The 26,952-nt window shown below is 32.7% G+C and overlaps 1 protein-coding gene and 1 pseudogene across 1 annotated transcript; both read left to right on the top strand.

Annotated features, from left to right (window-relative positions):
• The first annotated feature begins 2,389 nt into the window (after positions 1 to 2,389).
• On the top strand, positions 2,390 to 4,843 carry LOC133201616 (uncharacterized). Its single transcript, XM_061337409.1, has 2 exons — positions 2,390 to 3,529; positions 4,439 to 4,843. Exons 1-2 carry the CDS (start codon positions 2,408 to 2,410, stop codon positions 4,841 to 4,843), a joined length of 1,527 nt encoding a protein of 508 aa, XP_061193393.1. The 5' UTR covers positions 2,390 to 2,407.
• A 9,753-nt stretch (positions 4,844 to 14,596) lies between these two features.
• On the top strand, positions 14,597 to 23,329 carry LOC133201615 (toll-like receptor 13; annotated as a pseudogene).
• The last annotated feature ends 3,623 nt before the right edge of the window (positions 23,330 to 26,952 follow it).

Here is a 26,952-nt window from a genome sequence, read left to right as displayed (position 1 = left end):
GGTATATTTGAGACTTTTTATTTTTTTCAAAGGCTAGAACTTTTTCCACTAATAGTTGTCTGAATTAGCGATTTTTATTTTTTTCAAAATCTTGACTTAAAGCAAACAGAAAGGTAATATCTTTTCTTTCAATTTCTTTTTTTAATATCACATAAAATATTCTGATGACAAAGATTTTGTGTAATCTTTAAATGGAATATATTCTACCCGGAACGTTTAACTAGTTGTTTGTGCAAATTTATTTTGCACTAATGATAAAAAGACTGGAATAGCAAGTGGAAATCTTAACGAATTTGGCGAATACTAGCAAGTAACACAATGCTACGGACTTTGAATGAACCTTTGAATTTTTTGACGGGCTTGAGCATCATCGAAGAAGCGACATTTCTATGCGATATTTAATCAGTAATTCAAGCGCAAACAGTCAGTTGGGCCCACCAGGTCAGTTTGAGAGTGTGCTGCGAAGGGGTAAACTTTAAAGGCCGCTCTTTCAATATGACATTTCTTCTCACCTGAATGATTATTTCTATGCTCAAATAAGAACTGACTACCTTTTCGAAGCATTTGTTGAACGTTTTATGTAAATATGAAAAATAAATATGGGTACAGGTAGAGAATGACAATTTCTTTTCAATCATGTTTGCTCAATGTTCGAAATAAAATCACTACTGCAGTATTTTCCGTATATTTTCCTTAACTTGGAGCTCAAAATTATTTTTTAAGACAATTTGAATTGTTCATATTTTTCTTCAGCAGTTTACTTGATTCATATCGAAAGTGTTTGAATCATTAAAACCCTTATGCACTTATAATAAGAGAAAAATTGCCCCCTTTGTATCATTTGCTCGTAATTTTTTCATGCCTTATGAGCAGAATATTTATAAGAAAGTTTGATTTGTTCAGGTTTAGTTATTAAATGCTTTTTTAAAGACCAGATCAATGAAAGTGTGGATTTATGAATCGTGATGGAGAGGAAACAACGACATATATTAGGCTATTTTATATGTAAGTATACTAATGAGTTTTTAAATATAATTGTATTTTCTTCTTTTTAAATGATCATTTTTTCCACTAAATTCATGTAATTACTCTGAATTCAGGGTTCATTAAAACATTAATCACAAACAGCAATGACTTTTTGTACATTAGGAACAACCAAACGGAAAAATTAGGTTTAAAGAGGTTCTATAATTATAGTCGAATATCCAAAGATTGTATTAATATTATCAATGAGATTCAGTCCTGAGCTTTGGAGAAGATCTTTTACTTGACCTATATTTCAAAAATTCTGCAAGATATATAAGTTCATACATAAAATTTAGATTCTACAATCATGGCAGGAACGGGGGGCGGATGGGAGGCCGTGCCCCTCAATAATTTTGCCGATATATAGAATACTATAAAAAACATAGCTACTATATGCTTGTGCATTTCCTCAATAATAACATTTGATGACCTTTTTTTTTTGCTTGTCAAGGAATTCTTTAATTTTGGTAGAGTCCCCACCCCAAACTGAAAGTGTTTGGTTGTGCCCCCCCCCCCCCCCCCAACTGAAATTGCTTCCGACGGGCCCGACAATGCAGATTCAACTATATTCAGTTATAAACCCACGATAAAATTCCATACAAAAAGCAGTTTGTGGCAAAGGGAATCATTTTAGAAGAAATCATTTTCTCTTTTTAAGTATTTACAGAACTACTAGTGTTAATGTTGCCAAGCAGGATACTAACAAAGTTATTTTATGCAGTGTCCTGAAATATCTATCAAATTCATTTTATGAATTATATCATCATATTATGACAAATATAATAAATATATTCTGAAAGTTCAGAAAAAAAGAGGCATTTTAACTTAAAATTAGCACTCTTTTAAAAATTTACATCATAACCCCCCTCCTTTCGATTTTATTTTCTGATATAAAAGATAACTTTGATTATTCTGCTTAAATTCAGTATAAGTTTAAGACTTTAAAATGATTATTTTGCTTGTAAAGATATTAATGCCAGATAAATGACATATTTTGAGTGCAGAAAGGTCGAATAATTGATTATGCAAAGTAATTTGAAACTTTTTCTTTGTCACAATTTCAATGTGCCTTTTTTAAGGTAGAATAGCAGTGTATGTTGTCTCATATTAATTTTTATAAAAAAATAGTGGAGGAAAAACTACGAAGAAAGGCTTAAGGATTTTCTGTGCAAAAAGTTCATATTGAATGTAACATAGCAACAGAAGAATGACACTAACCCCCCCCCCCCCCCCCATTTTTTCTTCGATTTTTAATTAAGGTAATAAAAAATATACGTAACAAAAAAGACTTTTGATAGCAGATCAAACCTCGTTATGTAACATGATTGCGTCGATTACAATGAAGATGATTACTTATTTTACAGACAGTAGCTTGGTCACGATGTTGAAATCGTGTCAAACAACACCTTATACAGATCAATGTGGAAACATAGGAATCTTATGGAACTGTAGCGGATTTCATATAGACAGACTACCACTGGAAATACCAGATGAATTACTGAGCCGCAATGTCACCTTGGATTTGTCCTTTAATAGATTTTCTACTCTTAACGAAAGTATTTTTGAAAATCTTGCAAATATGTCAGTTGTGACATCCATAATTCTCAATCACAATAACATAACAAAGATCGGAAGCAAAACCTTTCATGCACTCACAGACTTGTGTAGTTTGGACATTTCATATTGTCATCTTAATTACGATAGCATAGGAGTAGACGTATTCTCTCATCTACCAATCAAGTACCTTAAAATTGATCATAATAATTTCAAAAGGGAACACATGTACCCGGATGTTGCACTTTCTGCACTTCAGTCGTTGTGTAGTCTAGAAATAGACGTTTTTAAAAATTTTGAATTTACAACTCCATTTGAAAACCTAACAAGTTTGTCTGAATTAAAGTTTAATATTCAAAGTGATTTCAGATTATCAAATACGTCCTTTTTAGGACTCAAGAGCTCAAAAATCAAACACCTAAATCTGACTTTTGCAAATCACGTGTATTGTGACGTCAATGAGGATTTGTTTTGTTCTTTTCCCTACCTTACTGATGTCATAATTAATTTTGGTGGTAAATGTGACGTGACTCCGGCATTACGCTCTCTAAAATGTCTGCAGCATCGCAATATTAATAACATTACACTTTATGAAAATAAGAAAAAAATTGAGACAGATGTAATAATTCTAAATGATAAGTTACTTGAACACGCTGTTAATATCTGTGTTCGAAAATTTTTTTTGATTGAAAACAATATTGCAGCTATAACAAAAAATATTCATAGCACAACGTTATGGAATTGTTTGCAGGAATTAGATTTAAGCAAAAACGATTTGCATGTTGTGGATGTTTCAGTGCTTGCTTCTTGGTTCTTAGCACCTAAATTGAAAAAACTGAATTATTGCTGCAATGATCCGTATCGTGTTAAAAGCAGCTTTGCTGATATAGTACAATACTATTATCGGGGTACTGCGTATATCAATCTAACTTTACCAGAGAAACTCGAAGTACTTGATTTCTCGAACAATTGGTTGCACAACGCTAAAGAAAAAATACCTCGGTTTAAAATTGTTGGTGAAAGTTTGCAAGCATTGTACATCCAAGAAACCAATTTTCCACTGGCGTACGTCGACCAATTTGATTTTCCGTCTTTAAAGACTCTTGATTTATCTGGTAATAAATTTGTTAATGTACACACTGATTTATTCCAGTCTTCCTTAGGTATTCAAAGTTTATCTATCAAAGCTGTTAACTTCACGTTTTCAACAATATTAAATTCTGAAAATATATTCAGGAATATGAAAAATCTCTCCATACTAGATTTTTCAGGAAACAATTTGAGTTCTCTTCCACTAACTTTATTCATAGACCAGAAACAATCATTGACAGAATTATGGCTGGACAACAACCGATTTTTTAATATTCCAGACTCCTTAAGGCACTTGAAAAATTTGAAAAATCTCTTTTTACGAAACAATTTGATAACAGAATTTTATGAAAATGATCGAAAAGTTTTTGAAACGCTGAATAATATATCAATTTACTTAGAAGGAAATCCGATTTCTTGTACTTGTAACAGTTTTAAGTCTCTACTCTGGATGAAAAATAACAATCCTCTCTTTGCTGACATAAGTAGAATTTCATGTGCAGGAAGTAGAAATTTAATTTCTCACTTACTTTATAATGAACAAATCTGGAGAAAATTTCAAGTAGAATGTCAAACAGAAGTCTGGCTCATTTTTTCGGTGGTACTAATTTTTATGACTTTATCTATACTTTTTATATCCATTACTGTGCGGAAATACCGAGTACATGTGGAATACGTCATATTAAGACTAAAAAATAGATGCAAAGATGTGATCCAAGAAAACAGAAAAAACATCTATACCTATGACGTTTTTGTGTCATATTGTGAGGAAGACTATGCCTGGATTATTCGTTATCTGTATCCAAAATTGGAAAGTTTGAATATAAACGCGTGGTTTAAGGACAAGGATTCGGTTCCAGGAACCTGGGAAGCAGAGGAAATAGTTAAATGTATTAATGAAAGTAGAAAAGTGTTGTTTGTTATCACTGGATGTTTTCTGGAGAGTGGTTGGGCTTCGTTCGCCGTCCAGATGGCGATTACTCACGCCTTCCACAACCACCGTCAGAGTTCCATTGTTGTCATCATCAACGACAATATACCATTGGAGAAACTCCCGAACGATATAAAAAATATATGGTGGTGCATTGAGTATTTAAGGTGGCCTACAGAAAGTGAAAATGATGATTCAATAATTGCTAAGTTGTCAAATTTGTTAAAACCTAGAGATGCATAATTACAAATAGGACATGTAGAAGTTTGTAGAAATATAAATTAAGAGATGTACATATATAAAAAGCTATTTTAATCATTTTATATATTATGAAAGAGTTTGTTCACAAATTGAAATTGCTAGACATGTACTGTGCCATTCATAACACATCTTCTGCAATTAAATTATACTTGAGAAGTTCGAATTTCAAAAGTATTGCTTTTTCTGTAACTTTTTTTCTTATGACTTATTGCATGTTTATTTTGTCATCTTTACTGATAGAAAAGAGATTCTTCGAAGTTGTAATTTTTTATATGATTAAAGGGTAATGATTTGATGCCGGCAGTTTTGTCATCTTTACTGATAGAAAAGAGATTCTTCGAAGTTGAAATTTTTTATATGATTAAAGGGTAATGATTTAATGCCAGCAGTTTTAAGCGTTTTATTTTGAATGTCTCATCAAATCTTTTAAGTATTGAATACCCTGTTCTTCCAAGTATTTTGAAAACATTACCAAGATAGATATAAAGTTTGCATATACTTATAAGTTGATGTATTTGATTTCAAATGTTCTAATTTTTCATCAGTACCATTAATAATAAAGAGATAAACATCATACCATAAGTTATCTTGGTAAAAAAAAAATTACCTAGCTATGTAAAATGATGTATTTTTTTAAGGACAGATAATACAAAAAATTGGATGCCTGGATTGATATATATATATTTTGGGACCCATTTTGATTGCAAATGATGCAAATAATAAATTTCTAAAATATAAAGAAACTGTAAACCTTCTATGATGTTAAAAAATTCTATCTTTTTGTCGTCACCCTTATAAATCTATACAACTTTTATCAATTAGTAGGACATTTTTGTATAACCTTATTTGAAAAAGTAAAATCTATGCAGTTAGAATTATTTATTGTACTTATATAAATATGAGTTAGTTGTTAGTTTCATGATTTTTGAAAATAGTTTGTTTCATCTGTTCTTAATAAAAAATAAAAAAAGATATCAAATAAGATTCTTACGTATTTTGAAAAAATTCCAATTGACAATTGTTTTAAAATAAAACAGTGTTTACGTCTTCGATTAATGCATTTGCAAAAATAATTTTAAGAATAAATAAAAGTAACTCTCGAGAACTTTTGTCGGAAATTAAAAAGAAAAATCTTATGTAGTTATATTATTAATGTTTCAAGAATTTTCTAAGTCATTTTTAGCAATCAATGAAGAATGAAGATTCTGCATTTAAAATTTTTGCTGTCAATTTTTAATACATTGAAAAAGGTGAAGATAATGAACAGTGATTAATCTCAGCAAATAAATCTAAAAACAATACAAATTTGTGAACAAAGTATAAACACAGACCCCCGGAAATTCCAAAGGTGGGATCATGTGTTTAGGAGGAGTACGGGAATTCAATGAAAATTTATAAGAATGAAAAGGGTGAAAATAGCGAACAGTGATCGATCTCATGAAAACTTCAAATAATGGAACTCTTTAACAGGGCATTAACATAGACCCTGGAAATTCCAGGGGTTGGATAAGGTGTCTAGGATGAGTAAGCATCCCTCCATGACCGGCCACACCCGCCGTGAGTCCTATGTATTGATCAAGTAAACGGAACATTCAATCTGGTCAAATTAGTATAAAAGCAAAGGTCTAACAATTGGTAGGAAACAAGTCAGCAAAAATACGACATAGTGATCTAGGTTGTATATGCTTAACACTTTCTATGAAACACATTAGCCGAAATTCGACCCATTGATATGTTATATTTGCTAACAAGGTCATTATAACGACCATAGAATTTACGAAATGCTGACTTTAAACGAGGTTGTTGAAATTCCTGTAGCATCAACTTATCTGTCAGTAGCTTGCCTCAGTGTAAAAATGATCCTACTCAGAGCATGCTCTTTAGTATCGAATAAGTTGGGAGACATAGACACCATTTGCAGCGGAATATTACTACATAAACGAGTAAAGTTGACAATGGAAAATCTGAAGACATCTCGTTTGTCATACAATTTAATTGATAGTTGGCCTTTGTCGTCTATAGTCAGTAAAACATCCAAATATGAAGCAGATGTGCCAGAATCTGTGCTGTCTTTTATTTTGAGTTCACTGATATATTTAGAGTCATCAAATGAATGGAAGTAATTATCGTTATATTGATAAAACGTCATCGATATATCTGAATGTTGAGTTGAAGGAGACAGCAAGTGTATTCCTCTTCTGATGTAGAAGTTTTTGAATAAATTCTGCTTCACAAAAATATAAAAACAGGACGGATAATAAAGGAGCACAATTAGTGTGCATCGAAATTCTAGCGATTTTTTGGAAGACGTCTCTGAAGGATGCATAAATGTTGTCAATGAGAACTCCAGCATCCTTGCAATATCAACTTCAGAGTACTTATGTGTGGAATCAGAGTGACTTTTAACAAAGTAATTTTGTCTATGACCAATTACAAGATACGAAGATTTCCTAGTTTAATTTTTATTGAGGAAGCAGTTGTCTATCATATCAAAAAAACCTAATTGATTGTATAAAATTAGAAAAGTCGTGTGTTTTGATTTGACTAACTTTTGAAAAACTTGATTTTAAATTTTCTAAAAGTTTTTCGAGTTTCTGAGAATCCACATCTGATTTACACTACTTCTAGAATATGCTGTAAAACAGTAAGTCTGAAGTTTCTCCTCTACGACAGTTAATAGCGAGCACCGCTGCGCTCGACACTTTGCGCCTGCAGGGCGAAGAGAAAATTTGGAGTGACACATTGATCCAAATGATGTTTTCTGCAGACCCTAATGCAACGCGATTGCATCTTGCTGCTAACTATTCAAGGTATCACTCCGGTAATTGATCAATCAAAATGAACTTAGTCAATTGTAGTTCCATACATAATAAAGAAGTGTTTTTTATTGTGAGAAATTTTATATTTTTCCTTATTTTATTTTTTACATTTCCATGATCTTTGGTATCTATACTTAGGATATTTTATGTACTTTGTAAAATGTTGAAGGTTTTTGACAGGAACTATTTCTTTCAGGGCATAAGGGGCCACTTCCTGGGGTGCACACAAGATGTTGACAAACATATTGAAAACATGATTTTGAGGGTAATCCTGTTTGTAGATGAAAAAAAATCTGAAAATGAGATGTAGATATATATATACCCTGTTTTTGGTGTCAGCTAATATGACGGGTAACTTTTAAAACTTCCAGCTTCATATTTTTTCATGAATTCAAATTCCTGATTTTTAGAAATTTTTTATTCTATACAGAATTATATTTCTTGAATTTTTAAAGATTTTTATTCTATATAGAATTATGTAGTTAAAAGAATTACCGGTGTGATACCTTGAATACTCTCGCAATAACAACAGAAGTTCACAAATAATAAAATAGCTTTCATCTAACGAACATTGCAGATAAATATAAAATAAAATGTTCTCGTTAAAATTTGAATTTTTCGGACTTCGTTATAACCGGTTACGGTAGCTCAGTCGGTAGAGCGCTCGCTTCGTGATCGGGAGATCGTGAGTTCGAATCTCAGCCGCTTCTGACCTAAGTCGATAAAAAATGGGTAGCAACTGTTCCTTCGCCATGCGTTCGGCACTTTGAAGTGAGAGTTGCGGGTCCTTCGGATGAGACCTTAAAAACAGGCCCCGTGTCACTGTAGGCGTTGGCACGATAAAGATCCCTCACTGCTCAATGGCCCTGAGTGTTGAGTAAAGGTCACAATTTGAAGCCCTTCACCTGTATATGGTGACGTCTCTATATGAGTGAAAAATTCTCGAATGGGACGTAAAACAATATACAATCAATCAATCAATCAGACTTCGTTATGGTAATGATGCAACTAACATAGGACATCATGTGACGTCACAATCTAGACGTTCAAAATGTTTTGTGCAGTTTGAAGAGGCAGATCTAAGTTAAAAGTGAATACAGTAATACGCAACTGAGCTCGCCCTAACGGTCGCACCGTCAACATATTATTTTTGTAAAAGTAAAAGAAAGGGGTTTGTAGTGCATTTGCTGGAATCGGTATGGTACTTTGTTTGTAAGGATTTTATATGAAGTTTAGAAATCGAATATAGGTAGGGTAAATTGAACAACTCACCTTCGTTGACTGGAATGTTAAATAGCATTACAGACTGAAGTGTCATTTTGAAGAATTTCATCCTTAGAGAATGAACTGTGAGTATAAGCTGGATTTCCAGACGTAGAGTCAAAACTAAGTTCTTCTGGAAGACATTTAAAGTAATGAGCCATACAAACATGAGTTTTGCATGGATTTATAAACTCGTGATTATATATTACATGGTGGAATGTATACGGACTAAGTAAAAAGTAAAAAAAAAAAATAAATAAGTAAATAAAAGTGGAAGAAAAAAATAAAAAAATACTTTTAGATAACCCATTAAAATCTGTGGCATCATTTATACAGTCAATCTGCCTAGTAAACAATTAAGTGAGGGTGACAGGGAGAAGCCTCGCTGATTTGTTATATCTTTATATTTACGATTACAAATGTTTCCCTTATATAATACTATTTGAGCAATGCGTTTCTACATATAATGTATCATTGTATGAAAGGTTCATCAGATGACAACTAATTTGTTAAGTCATAAATGGTCGACATAATTTCAAAGTGATATTGTAAGTGAGCAGTGCATTCAATTTACACTGTTGAGGTTGGAAAAAGTAAATCATTTAATGGGTTTTAAACTTTAAAACGCAATTTTTATGCCCCGGAATCGAATGTTCGGGGCATACAGTTTTTGTCCTCTCCATCTGTCTCTTAGAACTATGGCTTTCATATTTCACATGTGTATTTCCTGTGACAAGACCTTTCTTTGGGTATAACTATATTTGAAATTTTGACCTTTTGACCTTGAACATTGAGTTTAACCCACTTCTAAAAACTTTAACCTTGACCATAACTTTTAAACAGTTGTTGCTAAGGTGTTCATATTTTCACAGGTGTATTTCTTGTAACAAGACTTTCCCTTGGATATCAACAATCTTGACCCTTTGACCTTGACAGTAGAGTTTGAACTACTTTTTAAAAACTTTAACCTTGGCCATGTCTTTTGAACGGTTAATGCAAGCTCTTTCATATTTTACATATTTCATATTGTGACAAGACCTACCCTTGGGAACCATTGATTTTTACTATTTGATCTTGACCTTAACGTGCGACTTATTTTTGGAAAAAAACTTTTACCTTCACCATAACTTTTCAACAGATAGTGCTAGGGCTTTCATATTTCACAGGTATATTTCTTGAGACACAACCTTTCTTTTGGTATCAACATTTTTAACCTCTTTACCTTGACCTTGGAGTTTGACTTGCATTTGAGAAATTTTAACCTTAGCCTTAAGCTGCCACATGGGGGCATCAGTTTTTTACAAACACATCTTGTTTCTTATAAATAAGTAACAAATGTAAATATAAGAAATAAGGTAACATTTTAAAACATTTATCATTAAAACATTTAACATTAAACAAAAATAAACACTGGTTGGTACGTTATCAAATTTACCATAGAGCCCTTCGGTCGCTTTTATATTCAGATAGATGTTTAAAAATGGTACCTCATTTCTTACTTCAGTCTTTGGCACCCCCTTTTTCAGCTCTTCAAAGTTTTATTTTTATTTAAATATTTTGGATTTCCAACGTTTCGGCATGAATATCACTGAAGAGGCATAAATTTTCAAAATAAGCATCTGTTGCATCAAAATTGGTACCGTATAAAAAATATATTATGATCCCTGGGTCGAAGCCTCTGCTTGTGGACTGTTAGTCCCGAAGGGTCTCTACAACCCAGTAGCTAAGTACTTCGGTACCAGCTTGAAAATACGGATATATATTTAATTGCTGTGGTAAAATCCTTCATACATAGCTCTAATCCTTCGACGTATTTGCTCCAGCCTTTGGCACCCCTTTTTCAGCCATTCAAGGTTTTTTTTATTTAAATATTTCGGATTTTCAATGTTGTGGCATGAGCATCACTGCAGAAACATAATTTGTCGAAATTTGCATCTGGTGTATCAAAATATTTACATACAACAATGTTATTGTTTGAAAATAGAAAACTGGTCCAGAGATAATTTATTTCCATTAATGTTTAAGTACGGATAAGTTAATTAAGGATTTTTTGAGATAGTTTTGAAAAAAAAAAGCACGGATATCTAAAATTTGATAACTGCACAGTAAGAATATATTAACAATAAAAACATATTATTATTTGTTAATACATGTAATAACACAACTGCACTGCATGTATAAGTAAATTTCAAGAATTCAAACGTCACAAGCAGGTAAAAAAAGCTTTACTAGTACTTTGCAAAACCGATAAAAAGTCTACGCCTTAATAAATCAATACAGGCAACATGTTTTGGTAACGTGTTGAAATGAGTCGCACTTAAATGTTATAGATTTTATCGGAAATGAGAAAAAAACCAACGCATTAAAAAAGGTATTTATCATATAGCGTTACGATCTCAGGATATAAATTCCAGGACCGTAGCAACAGTTTTAAAAGTGTGGGGGAGGGGAGGGGTAACTTCCCAAAAAGATGTTAGTGTTAGACCTTCCTTTAACTTTCTGGTACATTTTATATCAGAAGCTGGAATTCACCAATGAACGACCTTACAGCTACAAAAAAGGGGCAACCAACATCTAAATGAAAATTTACATAACAAAACTGCAGCAAAAGACTAAAAGACAATACTCTTAAAAAGTGGGGAGGGGTGCCAGTAATCTTAATGAATCACAATGCAATTAAAAGTCTCAGCATTTAATTTCAATTTCAAAATTTCAATATACCAGCATCCATATTTGGGCCATTTTCAAAGAATTTAGCCAATGAAAATAAATATGCAAAGAAACACAAATTTTGAAATTTCAAAGAACATTTATATATTGAATAAAAAAAATAAAACGGCATATATTTGTTTTCTCGGCATACGTATTTTCCTAAACTGAAGTATTTTATCATAACCCCAGCATGGATGATTTTGAAATTTCCAACACCACAGAGGGCTGTTTGGAATAGTAAGAATTTAAATGAAGAAACAAGTGCAGGTGTAAGATTAATTTCTAATTAACAATGCCATGAATCAGACAGGAGAATGCACATAATACGAAAAAGAAACCCGAAGCGTTAGACAAAACAGTTGAAGAATTTTTATGATGGTTTATGTGTAGTTCTTGGGTATGTCTATTCGATTTTTTTTTCTCCTACAGTGGTTAAGTTCTACAGGGAGTATAAATTTAAGACATTGCCCATTGTACACTTGTCTTGCAAAAACACAAACCATATATTTTACAGGTTAATTAAAAAACAAACAAAACAGAACTTTTAAAGGCGTTACTCCACAAATCAATCCTCCCTATCTGCACAATTGTCACGATTCTAAAGGAAAAACTCGGAGCACTATTGATACCATTACATAACTGTTGTAGCTCTTTATATCGTAGCCGACAATAAGAGAAATACAGGCTCAGATCAAGCATTTTTTTTCCAAGGGGGGGGGAGTTTCCACCCCAGTCAAATAATTTCCAACCCAGAAATTTCTTGAAAAGCAAAAAAAAAAAAAAAAAAAAAAAAAAAAAAAGGAAATAAATGAAATAAAAGTAGAAATAAAAAAAAAATAAATAAAACAAACAACTTTCCCAAACGTATCAAACCCAAATATTTTCGTGACAAGGAAAAGAAACGCGTTTCGGGGGGGGGGGGGGTTCCAATGTCAATTTTTACTTGCTTCAGTATACACTTTTAATAACTCTGCAAATTCCCGGGGGGAGGGGGAGGTCCTCCTCTAGATCTGCGCATGAAGTACACTAATGACAAAAACTGCTTTAAGCAGCAAAGGCCGTATAGGGACCCTCAGCCGAGTTTTATCAGCCTCGGCAAATAAACATAAACTCAGGTAATTGAAAAATTCTTTAATCATTTGAAGATATGATTAACTCCATTATTGCGCAAAATTATTGATTTGATGTACACATTTATTGATTTATTGCTGTCATCAATTCAGTTATTGCTGTCGTCAATTTAATAGATGCACACATCAATTCAATTGTTGAGCTAACAATGTGGTGGAATTGGTGATCTCTCAATTTATTTTTGAATTCACTCTGCAATTGTTCTATTATCCAGCAAACACAAAAATATAATATAACTAAACTTTTCTGATATACGTATAGACGTTTTCATTGTAGATTTCTAATGTGTGAATTTATGTCACCTCAAATTTATTTCAAAATTTGTTATACAGAAATTACGAAAAAAAAAAATGCAATGACAATATGGCCTTTAGTGTCAATTGAAACTCCATTTTAAAAATAGTTGTTAAGTGTCAATTGAAACTCCATTTTAAAAATAGTTGTTACATGTACAATTCAAAATGTCTTGTCGTTCATTTTTCTTGGTACATGTACTTGTATGTAGCATCTTATAAAGTTTATTATGGCAGGTGAAAGTCAGTAAGAAAGCTGACCAAATAAGACACTAAGAAATGAAACGAAAGAAAAGATGGAATTAAAGAATTAAAAAAAAATCTTGTAATTTACAATCTTAGTGAACTTCTGATAATTTCTGCAAAGTAAGACACAATTTTTCCCATTACACTTTATTTTGCTGGTAAATGAAGCGGAAAGCTATTAACAATAAAACAGGTTAACCCCAGTTTAGCTCAGTCGAGTGTATCCAACAAATTTGGAAAGATTTTTTTTTGCAACAACCGGATATTTAAAAAATTCATAAAGTATAACACAATTTGAACGGAATTCCAACCAAGGTACTGTAAAAATTAAATCACAAATATTTATTCTCTTTTACAATCCTTAGAGTTGGGTGGCTTATTTATATTCTACTTCATCATCGCTTTTTCTTTAAAATCCATGTTTTACACTGACAGTAAATCAAGCGGAAATATATTTAGTCAACGGTCAAGAAGCCACCTTGTGTTGTACCAACTTACTGGAGCGTAACCATAAATACATAGAGGAAGTTCATTTTTAGAAAATGCTGTTTATTATAATCTGCTGACTTGCAAACAAAGTGCCAGTTCTTAAAAGACCATAAGATGCTTTAACATTTTGTTGTAAGTACTAAAAATAATCATTGTAGTTGGTTTAGACGTTTGAAAGTCATGTTAAAAGCCGTGTGATCTTTAAAAAATTAAAAGTTTAGAACTCAGTAGCGGATTCAAAATGGATGAATTTGATCGGCTTGCCAGAAAAATTTATCCAATTCTTTAATTTGATGTACCATTTATAGAAAATATAAAGTAGATCAAGAAAATAAGAATTAATGCTAGTGCAATATATATATATATATATATATATATATATATATATATATATATATATATATATATATATATATATATATATATATATATATATATATATATATATATATATATATATATATATAATATATATATATATATACCTGTTGAAAAAAAAATTAATCCTACGCTCCAAGATGGAAAACAAATCGTGGATGAAGATCATCATTTTCAGTGTTTATTAAAGAAATGTGTAATTTTTTGTCTCAGTTGATACCTGTATTACAACTTTTCTTTTTAAACATCTCATTACTTTAAATGCAAAATTCATTGCACGATTAACAACAAAAATGTAAAAGATTCCATCGGTCTTACGTTTTTTAACGAACATCTTGTCCTAAAAAATTAATGTTACATTTATTTTATCCAGGTAATATGAATCTTATTCACCTGGGCTGAAGGAATCATGAAAGACACAGGCCTAAGAATATTCAATTTTCTTCTCTGTGAGTATGTTCAGTTGCAATGTAGGATTTTATTTCAATAAACTTTATTACAGAAAATATATTATCACAAAAATTCCATTGTGCAGTGTTAAAATACATTGCATATTTAATTTTGTAACAAACTTTAGAAGAGCACACAATAAAAGAAAAAAAAAAAACATTACTGCATTCTTATGAAAAGTATGAAAAATATATAAAAATATATTAAATGTGTTAAAGTACACTCACCAAAAATAATGCTTTTTAAATGGAAGTCTATCAAAGATGATACATGTATAAAGCATATGGACGTTGGGAACGACATATGAATATCTGATCCCTTGTTTTTTTTTAAATTGACTCCATTTCTCTGGTTTCTTAGGTTTCATGATAGTTTTATCTGTAGTTTAGGTTAAAATTTATTGCATCTTTACTGTTGTTTGCTATTCACACTAAATGGTTTATTAATGCTTAATCTGCCGTTTCATTGAAAATTTATAAAAGTCTTTCTTTGAAACGTAACGGATTTCTTAATCCGATAGCTGGGTCGATAGAGGGCTCTCTCCGTGATCGGAAAGTCCTAGGTTCAAGTCCCGACTGCGACAGTCCTAAGTCGATAGAAATTAGGTAACAACTGTTTCTTGTTAAGCGCTCGACATGTTGCGGTCTTTCGGATGAGACCTTATTTAAAACCGTGGTCTCGTGTAGGTGTTGGCACGATTACGATCCCTCATTGCTCAATGGCCCTGAGTGCCTAGTAAAGGTATAATTTTGAAACTCTTCACCGGTATATGGTGACGTCTCTGTATGAGTGAAAAATTCTCGAATGAGACGTAAAACAACACACAGTCTATCAAACAATCAATCTTATTCAAATTGAAAGATGCATTTATTATATGTCCGAAAATTACATGTATGCACACTGTCAAAAATTATTGACTTAAAATAAACATGCACTGAAACGTAATCGGTAGATAGACATTGCAAACAACTCTCTCTCTCTCTCCCTCTCTCTTGAATAAACTGGGATAAAATAAAAAGAAATCTTCTTTAATAAAATGATATATTTATTATATGGAAGCATTTCCACATAATATAGAATGAAGTTGATTAATGTTGTCAATTTATCATAAAGGACATATCATTGTATTCGAAAGATTTAATGAAAGTAACTTATCATACTTTTATTCTCATTTAACCTTGTCTGAGCATTTTAAAACATGGAACGTCTCTATTAACCAAATAGACAAAAAAGACTAAAAAGAAAAATACATCCCTAATAAAATCTACTGGATGTCATCATTCTATATGGGTCATCATCTAATTACTTATGTTTCAATATATATATATATATATATATATATATATATATATATATATATATATATATATATATATATATATATATATATATATATATATATATATATATATATATATATATAGGAAGAGGTGGTCGAATGGATTTTATATCCCGTCAGCTGATTTTATGTATATAATTGGAATTCTTGTTGATGGGAATAAAGTTTTAAAAAACCTCATATCTTGAATGTACTTGTCTCAAAATTAACATTGTTCACGTTATTAGTTTATTATTGGAAATCAACATCCATAGCAATATTTTTAGTTTATATTGATTCCTCGGAGACTTCGACTTAAAGACCCAATTTTTTTACCGTACGGTTACCTGAGGAGGGGGAGTGGTCTAATCAGTACTGATGTTATTTACCTGGAGGGCCCTTAGCTCTAGAGCCTGGTAATCCGTATACACATTGAAATACACAGGAAGTCAGTCCATTGTCATTAGAAATCAGAACTAACATTACGGACACATGTGGTTTGATTTTGAGTGAAATAAAATTATTTTAACTTTTATATTTTCAATTCAATATTTTTATACGCTTCATTACTTAATAGAAATAAATTATATTCTTTTCTTTTTTTTTTTAAAAAAAAAAAAGGGAGGCCTACTACAAATATCACAAGTACTGTTGTTAATTTAATTAGCAAGTATACACTCTGAAAATTAATATCTTTATTTATTGTGAGGACGTTAGCCATCAGGGAATTAGGAATTTTAAAATTTTTATTCCAATAAATTCCTAATTTCCTGATGTTTCCAGCTCTAGCCACGTGGAGGCCTCCTCGCTGTAGAACCATTTTTGTTTGTTTGTTTGTTTTCTTTTTTTCTTTTTCCTTTTTTTTGGTTTCAGTTCCTGTCACTCAGCTGCGTCAGAAAACGGCGCCATATCTCGTCACGGTAACTGAATGTCCGTGGTCCTAAAATCTTCTTCGTCTTCCCGCTAGGATACTGATAGGTACCTGTAGAGTGACGATCAACATTCTCATTCCAATGGCAGATGGCAAGTCCTGTTCTCATTTCATATGAATCGTCTCCAAAATGAAAACGTTTGTCGTGGAACATATTTAGAGTGTTGTTGAACGATTCCACATAATAAGTGTCCATGGCGTATACATAGTCTTCTGGTGACTTGTAAACGATGGTGTTGTGGATGGCGTTCCTCAGAAGTTTTTCTGCTACTGGATTCGTGATAATAATTTTGCTAATTCCTATCAAGGTGGCACCGACTTTCTTCCGGACAGTTGGAAGGAACATTTTTGTAGTGTGCGAGGATGTTGTCCAAGCGCACCCGTAGAATGTTGGGATCGTGTTCACAGTTACGCATGGAATACTGCACATGTGTCCGGATCGATTGCACTTTGTCAGCGAGCTGCTCGTGCCAGGAATGTCCATAATGTTTTTTGGGGCCCCTTGCTACTCTGCTAATTTCCTTTTCCACAGATTTGGCAGCATGCCACGTGTCGTTTTGGTTCCTGGTCTCGGGTCTTTCCTTGCGAATGAATCTGTTGACGCTGGCATTCCTGTCGTGTGCATGGCTGTGAATGGTAACTGGTCCCCCGATGCTCTCAATATCACTGTCAAAAAACTGATACAGTCTGCGTGTTCCTAAGAGTTCATGTCTTTGAGTGCACGGATCGTCGGCTTTAGTTACGTGCTCCTCCCGAATAACTTTATGTGTCAGATGGCCGACGCACACAACATTTGTATCCTTCGCATTTCGTCTGCATCCATGCCGGGCGTCAGTCAAAATGCCTATGTTCCCATCTGTCTCAATGAACATCCCTATTTCCTCTCGTAGAGCATTGTCACACACAAAGTCTTTAGTCTCGGAAACAGCCCTGGTGAATTTGCTCGTGAGATCCCGCTGATACTCATCACGCAGAGGAATGAAGCCCAGGACATCCTGCAGTCTCGTTATCTGGTTAGATAACAATCCAGTGCTAAGGCATGCATGGGTCCATAGCGCATTGGACAGGAAAGTCACATTTGGCAGGTTAATCGAACTGTTCCACGACAAGGAATGTCCAGAACTGCACGACAGATGAATCGCTGCCACTGACCCACAAATAAGAACCTGGTCCTGTCTGAAGACAAGCTGCTGCTGACACACGGCGCTGTGGTGCTGAACCGAATTCAACAGGAGGGAGATGCGCTGTCAGTACACAGAAAATGTACATGTTTTTCGTCGTGTGCTGGAATGTCCATGGCATTGAACCCAACAGATTCTGAACAGACACTCGCTATCAGTAAGTCCAAGGCTCGCTCAATCACGTCAGTATTGTTCAGGCGCTGGTCTCTTGCTCGGTATCTCTCCTTTACAATCGAAATCTTCTCTCTAATCCTGGAGGACACAGAATCGTCTCGGTAATTCCAATTTGAACGCACTACCTGGAGTCCTTGGTGTTTTAGGAGTAGACGGTAAAGTATCCATAATTGAAATTGAGATAACGAGTAAAAATTTTCACAACAGGTTTGTCAGACAGCTAGAATAGAAGTGAGGATACGTTGGCAACAAATGAGATGGTCCTTAAACAGGTATGTGTACTGGAGGGACACAAGTGTCTAGCCCCTAGATACTTGTGGGAGCTAACCCCTGTCATGACATTTACAGTAGATGACATTAGCCCCTTGAGTACAATGAAAACTCTTTCTTTGTGGGATTAAAATCTGGATACTGTACATGTATTACCAACTGATTACAGTAGCTGACAGAATCATTAGACCCCCCCCCCCTCCCTCTCGCTCGCTCTCTCTCTCGTGTTTCTAATCCTATCTATTATGAATACTGATATCTAGAAATATATATACTGAGAAATGTAATTATATATTTAAACATTTTTTTTACATACGCTTCGAGAAAGCGTATGTTGCTGTTCATGTTAATATGCACATTTGAGTTACAATTTGTATTGACATCACATGTGTAATGGGAAAGTTTGTCATTGTTAGCAAATCTTTCTCTAAATTTTTTTCTCTCATGTTTCAATTTTTATCAATTATGGAAACTGGTGTCTAGAAAAATACATATTATTAAATATAACTTTTCCTATATTTTGAACATCTGCATCCCCAATACATGTGTACTTTATTGTATATATGTTAATATGTACATTTGAGTTACGATTCGTATTGAAATCGTGTTTGTAATGGGGACGTTAGCCATTGTTACAAAGAGTGATTCAAATTACAGATTTTATTTTAAACTTTTATCACTCGTTATAACAATGCTTCCAGCTCTAGCCACGTGGAGGCCTCCCCAAAGTAGAGCCATTCCCACCCCCCTTCTTTATTAGGTATACTGTATCAATAAATTAGTCAAGTCACCTTATTTACAGAGTCACTGCCACATATGTCCCATGTAAGGCTGTCCTGTTGTGTTTGGGAACCATTCCCTGACCTGCTGAATGACACAGTTTGGCATAATGTCTCTTTTGGGTCCAACAGACTGCCACACGAGTCTCCTTCGCTGCATGTCAAGTTGAATGGCTCGCGCTTTTCGTTCTACATATCGACTGTCCTGCCACACTCCTCGATGACACAACATTGTCCAAAACTTCTTATAAAGTTGTTTTCGGGAATGACTGTTTCTCCGGGATGGTAAACGAGGATTCTCTGGCCACCACAATTGCCGATGATTTTCATGTACGACGCAAGGTCGACAGAGGCAATCCGGACATTCTTCAAATCCAGGCACAGGCTGAATAAGGAGCTCGGATTCGGTCTGACCTGTTACAGGAACTTCTTCTTCCCTCTCAGGGTCCCAGTCCCAGTCATTGAAGGAGAAAAGGGCTCGAATAGCCGCTAGTTTTTCTTCGGAAAGCTCTAGAGTTATCTTGGACGTCATATTTCTTACAAGTACAAAACAGCAGTGAGGAAAAAAAAAAAACACGTGAAGTCCAGGTTTAATTATCTACTCTCAATTATTTTTTTTTAAATAATTATCACCCAGTATAGCAGCGATTGGATTTTTTTTACCAGTGTGTGTACAAAGCGACTATTATGCGGTACATGAAAGGGTTTGACGCGTGACCAGGTAAATTGTTTTCAAAACATACAAACTCAGATTATCAGGTAGCACAGGTAGCTGGCCTGTCAATCAAATCAGTAGCTATTGTTTTTTTAATGATTGACAGGCGGTATATTATTGATCTTGAACAAGGTAGATTTTGGGGGCGTTAACATAAAATTGGGTGTTTAAAAGAGAGGTTATTTTTTAACCCTGAAAGGTATGGTTTGAGAAAATGTAATCATAAGAGGACTTTAAATCCGTATTCACATTTGTTTCTTATAGATGATAGTTCAGAGATATGTGTCGGAACTTTGCAGCACTAAATTCAATAAGTATCCCTTTTCTCTAAAGACATTTTAAAGACGGTGTTGACTCTCACTTGTACACTACAAAAAGCGAAGCAAATTACAGCTTTGAAACAACTGTTGATAGACTGAAATGTAAACACAAAAGTGTGATTAAAAGACTAATAACAAGAAAACGTTTCTTTGTCCGTATAACCGGTGCTAAAGTACTAAATTGTAACTTCTGGTAATTCTTTATTTTACTTTATCATATAAATGATTAATGAAGGGGTATCAAGAATGACATGACTTTATCATTCTTTACTATAAGATTGACATCATTTTTCAAGTAAGCTGAACAATTTAACAATTATCCACATATTTAGAACACAGACTATAAACACTATATTGTGTCCTTCATGTTTTGTTAATTAAGAATGCAGAGATTAAAAAGTATGAAGAATCTAAAGATGACACTATAATATTCAATAATAACCGAAGACTTCTTTTCTTTTGTATTCTTTTTACTCAACGTAAATTTCTACCATCTACGTAAGAGTAAAACAGAATGCTTCATGAAAGATTTGAACCATTCTTTATTTGCAGTTAATAGCCTGGCTGTCATTTCATACCCCTGTCCAACAGCGCCTTACACAGATGAATGTGGAAACTTTGGAATTCTATGGAACTGTAGTGGCCTCAATACAGACAGTCTACCTGAAAAATTACCACAAAAATTACGAAACCGCAACGTGACTTTGGATTTGTCATTTAATAGATTTTCTACTTTAACGGAACAAATCTTTGAAAATCTGGCTGCTGTATCAGTTGTGACATCCATAATCTTGAGTCATAACAAAATTACAAAAATTGAAAACAAAGCCTTCAGTAAACTTTCTGGTTTATGCAGTCTAGATCTTTCAAACTGTGAGCTTGATAAAAACGGAATAGAAGATGAGGCTTTCTCCCATATACACAACCTCAAGTACCTTCGAATTGATAAAAATAATTTCCAGTTAGAAGGTTATCCGGATGTGGCGCTTTCTGCAATTCAGTCATTGTCGAGCCTTCATATCGACATTTTCAAAGGTTTTTCATTTACAACACCATTTGAAAACTTAACAAACTTATCTGAATTAAAATTTCATATTGTAAATGATTTCAGTTTAACAAATACTTCATTTTATGGACTTCGCTGCTCCCACATTCATCGCCTCGATATGAATTTTTAAAATCACGTGTTTTGTGACGTCACTGACGATCTGTTTTGTTCCTTTCCGTATCTAACAGAAGAGGTCACTATTAACTTTGGTGGAAAATGTGACATGACTCCAGCTTTGCGCTCTCTTAAATGTTTACAGCATCGCAATATTGGCGGGGTTTTCTTGTATGAAAACAGGAAATATATTGAAACAGGTATCATAGTTTTAGATGAATGGTTGTCGGAATATCTTATCAATGTATGTGTCCGTGCCTTATCTTTGGGACAGAACAGCATTAACTCTATAAATATTAATATTTACAATACAACTTTATGGAATTGTCTGCAGTATTTAGATTTTAGCGGAAATCATCTGCATGTTGTGGACATATCAGTCATTCTTACTTTGTTATCATCGCCTAACATGAAGAATATGAATTTGTGCTGCAATAATCCAAAAATCATGGAAAACCAGCTGAATGTCTATCAATATAATAGAACAACATTCTCTATTAATATAACGCTATCGAAAAATCTGGAAGTACTTGATTTTTCTAAAAATTATCTTCATAATGTAAAGAGATGGACACCTGGTTTCAAATTCATTGGGAAGAAATTGCAAGAATTGTACATCCAGGAAACTAATTTTCCACTGGCTTATGTAGATCAATTTGATTTTCCGTTATTAACAATTCTTAACATATCTGGAAATAGCTTTGAAAAAGTGCATTCGGATTTTTTTCAGCATTCTCGAAGTATTCAGGACATATATGCAATTAGCATGAACATAGATTTCAAAGAAAAATCGAATTCCAAAGATATGTTTAAAAATCTAAAAAATCTTTCCTACCTCGATTTTTCAAGAAACAAATTAAATTTTTTACCTTCCTCCCTGTTGAAAGACCAACTTCACTCTTTGATGGAAATAAACCTAGACAATAACAAATTTTCTAACATTCCTGACTCCTTCAAATATATGCAGAATTTGAAAACTTTTTATTTCCGATACAATTTGATATCTGAGTTCTCTAAAAATGACCAAAGAATCATTGAATCCCTAGGTAATGTATCAATTTACTTAGAAGGCAATCCGATCTCTTGTACCTGTTCAGATATTCAGTCTTTGCGATGGATGAGAAGTCACAAACATCTATTTTCTGATATTAGTGAAACATTATGTACAGGAAATCGAGTGCCTATCAACCACTTATTTTATAATGAACAAATCTGGAGAAAATTTGATAAAGAATGCCAAACAAAGCAATGGCTTATCTTTTCTGTGGTGTTGATTTTGTTTACTTTGTCTGTACTTCTGATAGTGGCTGCTCTACGGAGATACCGTATACATGTGGAATACGTTATACTGCGACTTAAAAACAGGTGGAAGGGTGTACATTTACAAAACAGAGAAAACAACTATATTTATGATGTATTTGTTTCTTATTCTAAAGATGACTCCCTGTGGATTTTTCATACTTTGTACCCAAAATTAGAAAGTTTGAATATTAAGGTGTGGCTCAAGGATAAAGATTCAACTCCAGGATATTGGGAGGCGGAGGAGATAGTTACATGCATTAATGAAAGTAGAAAAGTGCTGTTTGTGATCACTGAATGTTTTCTGGAGAGTGGTTGGGCCTCATACGCCGCCCAGATGGCGGTTACTCACGCCTTCCACAACCAGCGTCAGAGTTCCATTGTTGTCATCATCAAAGACAATATACCATTAGAGAGACTCCCAAACGATATCAAAAATATATGGTGGTGCATTGAGTATTTAAGATGGCCTTCAGAAAGTGGTGTAAACGAAGACGTATTACGTTTGCAACTGTCCGAATTGCTTAAGCCTGCATAATTATGATAATTTAAAAAAAAAAGTTTTTAAATGTATCTATACGACGAATGCCCTATGTTTTATGATAAATTGCTTTACACAAATTACAAACAACGGCTGATTTATATATGATTTTTATATGATTTATAAATGTTGTCTATGTATGAAAAGATATATATGTAAATCATTGGACAAATTTTATCATTTCATTTTTCTTTGAGTTTTTTTCCTAGTCAAACCTTTATAATAAAATGAAGTAAGTAATGTAATGCTACAGTAATTTCTCTTTAGTCTAACAACCTATTCTCAATGCTTATATGTGGTTTTATGCGTCGGATATATTTATATCTTAAGAAATACAGGCCAATTACATCCGTTTAAGTATCTCATACTTGAAATGTAGAAATATATTTATCTTTATATGTAAAGGATCTCATGTTTGCTCATTCTATAAAAGACACTTGAAATAAAGGCAATGCATCTGTATTTTTTCTGAAACCAGATTATTACAAGGAAAAAGGTAAACAAGCATTTATATGGGGTTATCACAGGGATTAGGTTAGGAAGCGATTCGTTGAGCAATGCTAACATAAAATGATATTAAAATTACATGCGTGTAATACTTCAGATAAATGCTTTCTAGTAATTATACTTTTGTAATTCAATACAATGGAAAAAGTTAAAAGATGAAAAAAAAAAAAATGGAAATTGAAGGAATTGTAAAAATCTTCATGAAACCGTTCTCCAATCCACATCACTATTAAGGTTGATACAACCATTGTTCTTTTTATTCTCTGTGTTTACGCCTAGAAAAAAAGATTTTAGCGACCTATTTAAATAAATTGTTGGTATTTTTCTGGATGGCTTTATCTATCATGCATGAAATATAAAGATAACGAACAGTAATCAAGCTCAAAAGTCCATTGACACAATACAAAACGAGAGCAGACATGGACCTCTAAAAACATCAGAGGTGTGATCAGGTGTCATGGAGATGCCAAATATCATCTGACATCCTATTAGGCTGAAATGAAAAATAACCCTAAGGGTTGGAACAGTTCGAAATTAGGTATATTAACTGCACTTACATACCCTAAAACAAAACTATCGTTGTTATTTTATTATCAGTATCATTCAATATTTACATTTGCAAATGTTTTTTTTTATATAACACTACTGAAAGCAACGCGTATCTATATCCGTATAAACACAGGTTCCTCACGTCATAAATGTTCGACGTAATTCTCAGTGACGTCATAAAGGATTTGACGCGCAATCAATAGATCAAACTCGTGCCGTTGAGTTTGAAAAATAAAACATTTCACGCGTTAAAGATCATAATCAGGCAAATATAAGATATGAATGAGTCACAAATGTAAATATAAGTAATAATGTATCATTTTGAAACATCTATCGGGATATAAATACGGGTTGGTACGAGATCAAATTTACCATAAAGCCCTTCGGGCTTCATATAATTTGATCTCGTGACCAACCCGTATTCATATCCCGATAGATGTTTAAAAATGATACCTTATTTTTTAAATATCATCTTTATTTTCATAATTTCTAAAACTCAAGTGTCGAATGCAGGAGTAAAGGTTTCCAGGCCCCAAAACCATAAACTGAGAATAGACTTAAGTCAAAATTTTGATTCTTAATATCTTGAGTTTTATCTAATCTATTTTCTTAAAATTCAGCAATTTTATATAACATTTAAATTCAAATACATGATGAAAATTTTGTTTCATTATCAAAATTATTTCAAAAGTTATATAGGTTTGAAATTTTGACTTAAGTCTGTTCTCAGTTTATGGTCTTGGGGCCAGTTTGGGTTATATATAGATATTTCTGATGAGAAGTTACAATGCCTGCTATGGTTATTTTAATTAAAAGCTTCATAATTATGTAAATGAGTTAGATCAAAATACAATGCTATATACATAACTTATCGAAATATTTCTAATTTTTCTAGCATGCATATTATTTGGAAACTTTAAACCTATTTTGAATTGAAAAAAAAATCCATTTAAAAAAAAATGATATTCGTAACAAAGTGAATTGTGTATGCTTTAGCAATAAACTACTTATATAAGTCTGCATTATTTAAATCGTAACATACAATAAAGATATGATATGCTCAATGTTTAATATTATAAGAATTTACTGCACTTCACGGATTTTCAGTATAGTTTTCTTTAAATAGCTAAATTAAATGCAGATTATTATTTTTCAGCCTTTAAAGAAGACCTGTTTCCATAAGCAGGATGCTAAACACCGAACACGCATACTTTTTTAAATTATGCTTTGCCATTCGAATAAACCAATTCTTCTAATTTGAGTAGACAGCAATACTGAGTTAGAGTGTTTTGTATGTTTGGGGAAAGTTAATCTCTTCTATTAAAAAAAATAAAGCTTTTTAAGTTTCTACATCGTATAAGAAGACCCTTTTTCTCCAGTTTTTACAATCATACAAAGCACAAAAAGAATAATCAGAGAAGTCTTTCAATAATGATTTAGTCTTTGACTGGTAATTAAGCAAGGATTGACAGAAAGACTAAGTTTCCCTGAGATTGAAACAATAAGCTTAAAACTTAAACTTTAACTATTGGACTTTCACTATTCTTTTCATGCAATTGTCTTGCATAAGAGACCAAAGAAATACATCATTTAGGTAAATAAGACATTAATAAAATGTTACCAATTTCGTCATCAATTGTTCAATTAAATAAATAATACTAAAGTAACCGTTGATGTTTCCATTAAAATGCAAATCAAAACTATTCCTATGTAGAAATGAAGTGCTGGAAAAACCCTTTAGTGAGACAGAAGACAACGACACACACTTATCCATACATTATCATTCAAATTATTTCCTGATAAGCTATTAACGCTTCCTTTTTTATTTAGCCTACATAGGTTACAAACGTCTTCTACTAATATACTATTAATATTTAGACAGCAAGGAAGTTATTAAAAAAATATGTCGTCTATATTATTGTTGAGTTTTGTGAATGTGCTCTTTACAAGGAATATGTCATTTGTTCAAGGTAAAGGAGTTACACGAATTAATGCAAACAACTTTTAAAGTAAAATGTTCAGATGTAAAAATGATGTAAAGATTCTTATTGATATTGTTCATTTTCTTTAGGAAAACCAACGATAGATCTGGGTACAGGAATCACCATAGTGCAAGAGGAAGGTCTATCTGTAAGAGGAACAACAACTCAGTGTTACAATTCATTGCCCTCATTTACCTGGGATTTTATGGTAATAATTTAAAAGAATAAGCATAGTTTAAGATTTAAACATATCTGACATAAATTGTTCTGACACACTAAGCCCATCATGCTACCCTTAACGTTTAAATTTATTTTCAAAAGAATTTAATATGCACAAATGTTATAGCCCGCCATATTGTGTTTTCTTAAAGTTCATATTAATTTGTTTAAAAAAAGATTCATTTTTCAAACAGGTTCTTAGGGTTCTGAAATTAATTGTTGCACCTCTTATAGCAAAATAATTTCTTGTTTAATAGTATGAAGTATTGAAGTTAGAAAGATATCGACAGAAGTATTTTTACAATGCAACTGCCTTATGAAAAGTTTTGGTTGAACTTCATAAAAAAATTGAAAAATATCAGA

The sequence above is a fragment of the Saccostrea echinata genome, unplaced genomic scaffold, assembly GCF_033153115.1.
Source record: "Saccostrea echinata isolate AGI-Se365-2 ecotype Australia unplaced genomic scaffold, CSIRO_AGI_Sech_v1 ptg000045l, whole genome shotgun sequence".
Taxonomy (NCBI): Eukaryota; Metazoa; Mollusca; class Bivalvia; order Ostreida; family Ostreidae; genus Saccostrea; species Saccostrea echinata.
The sequence above is the reverse complement of the archived record's forward strand: the minus strand, read 5'-3'. Positions and strand labels throughout refer to the sequence as shown.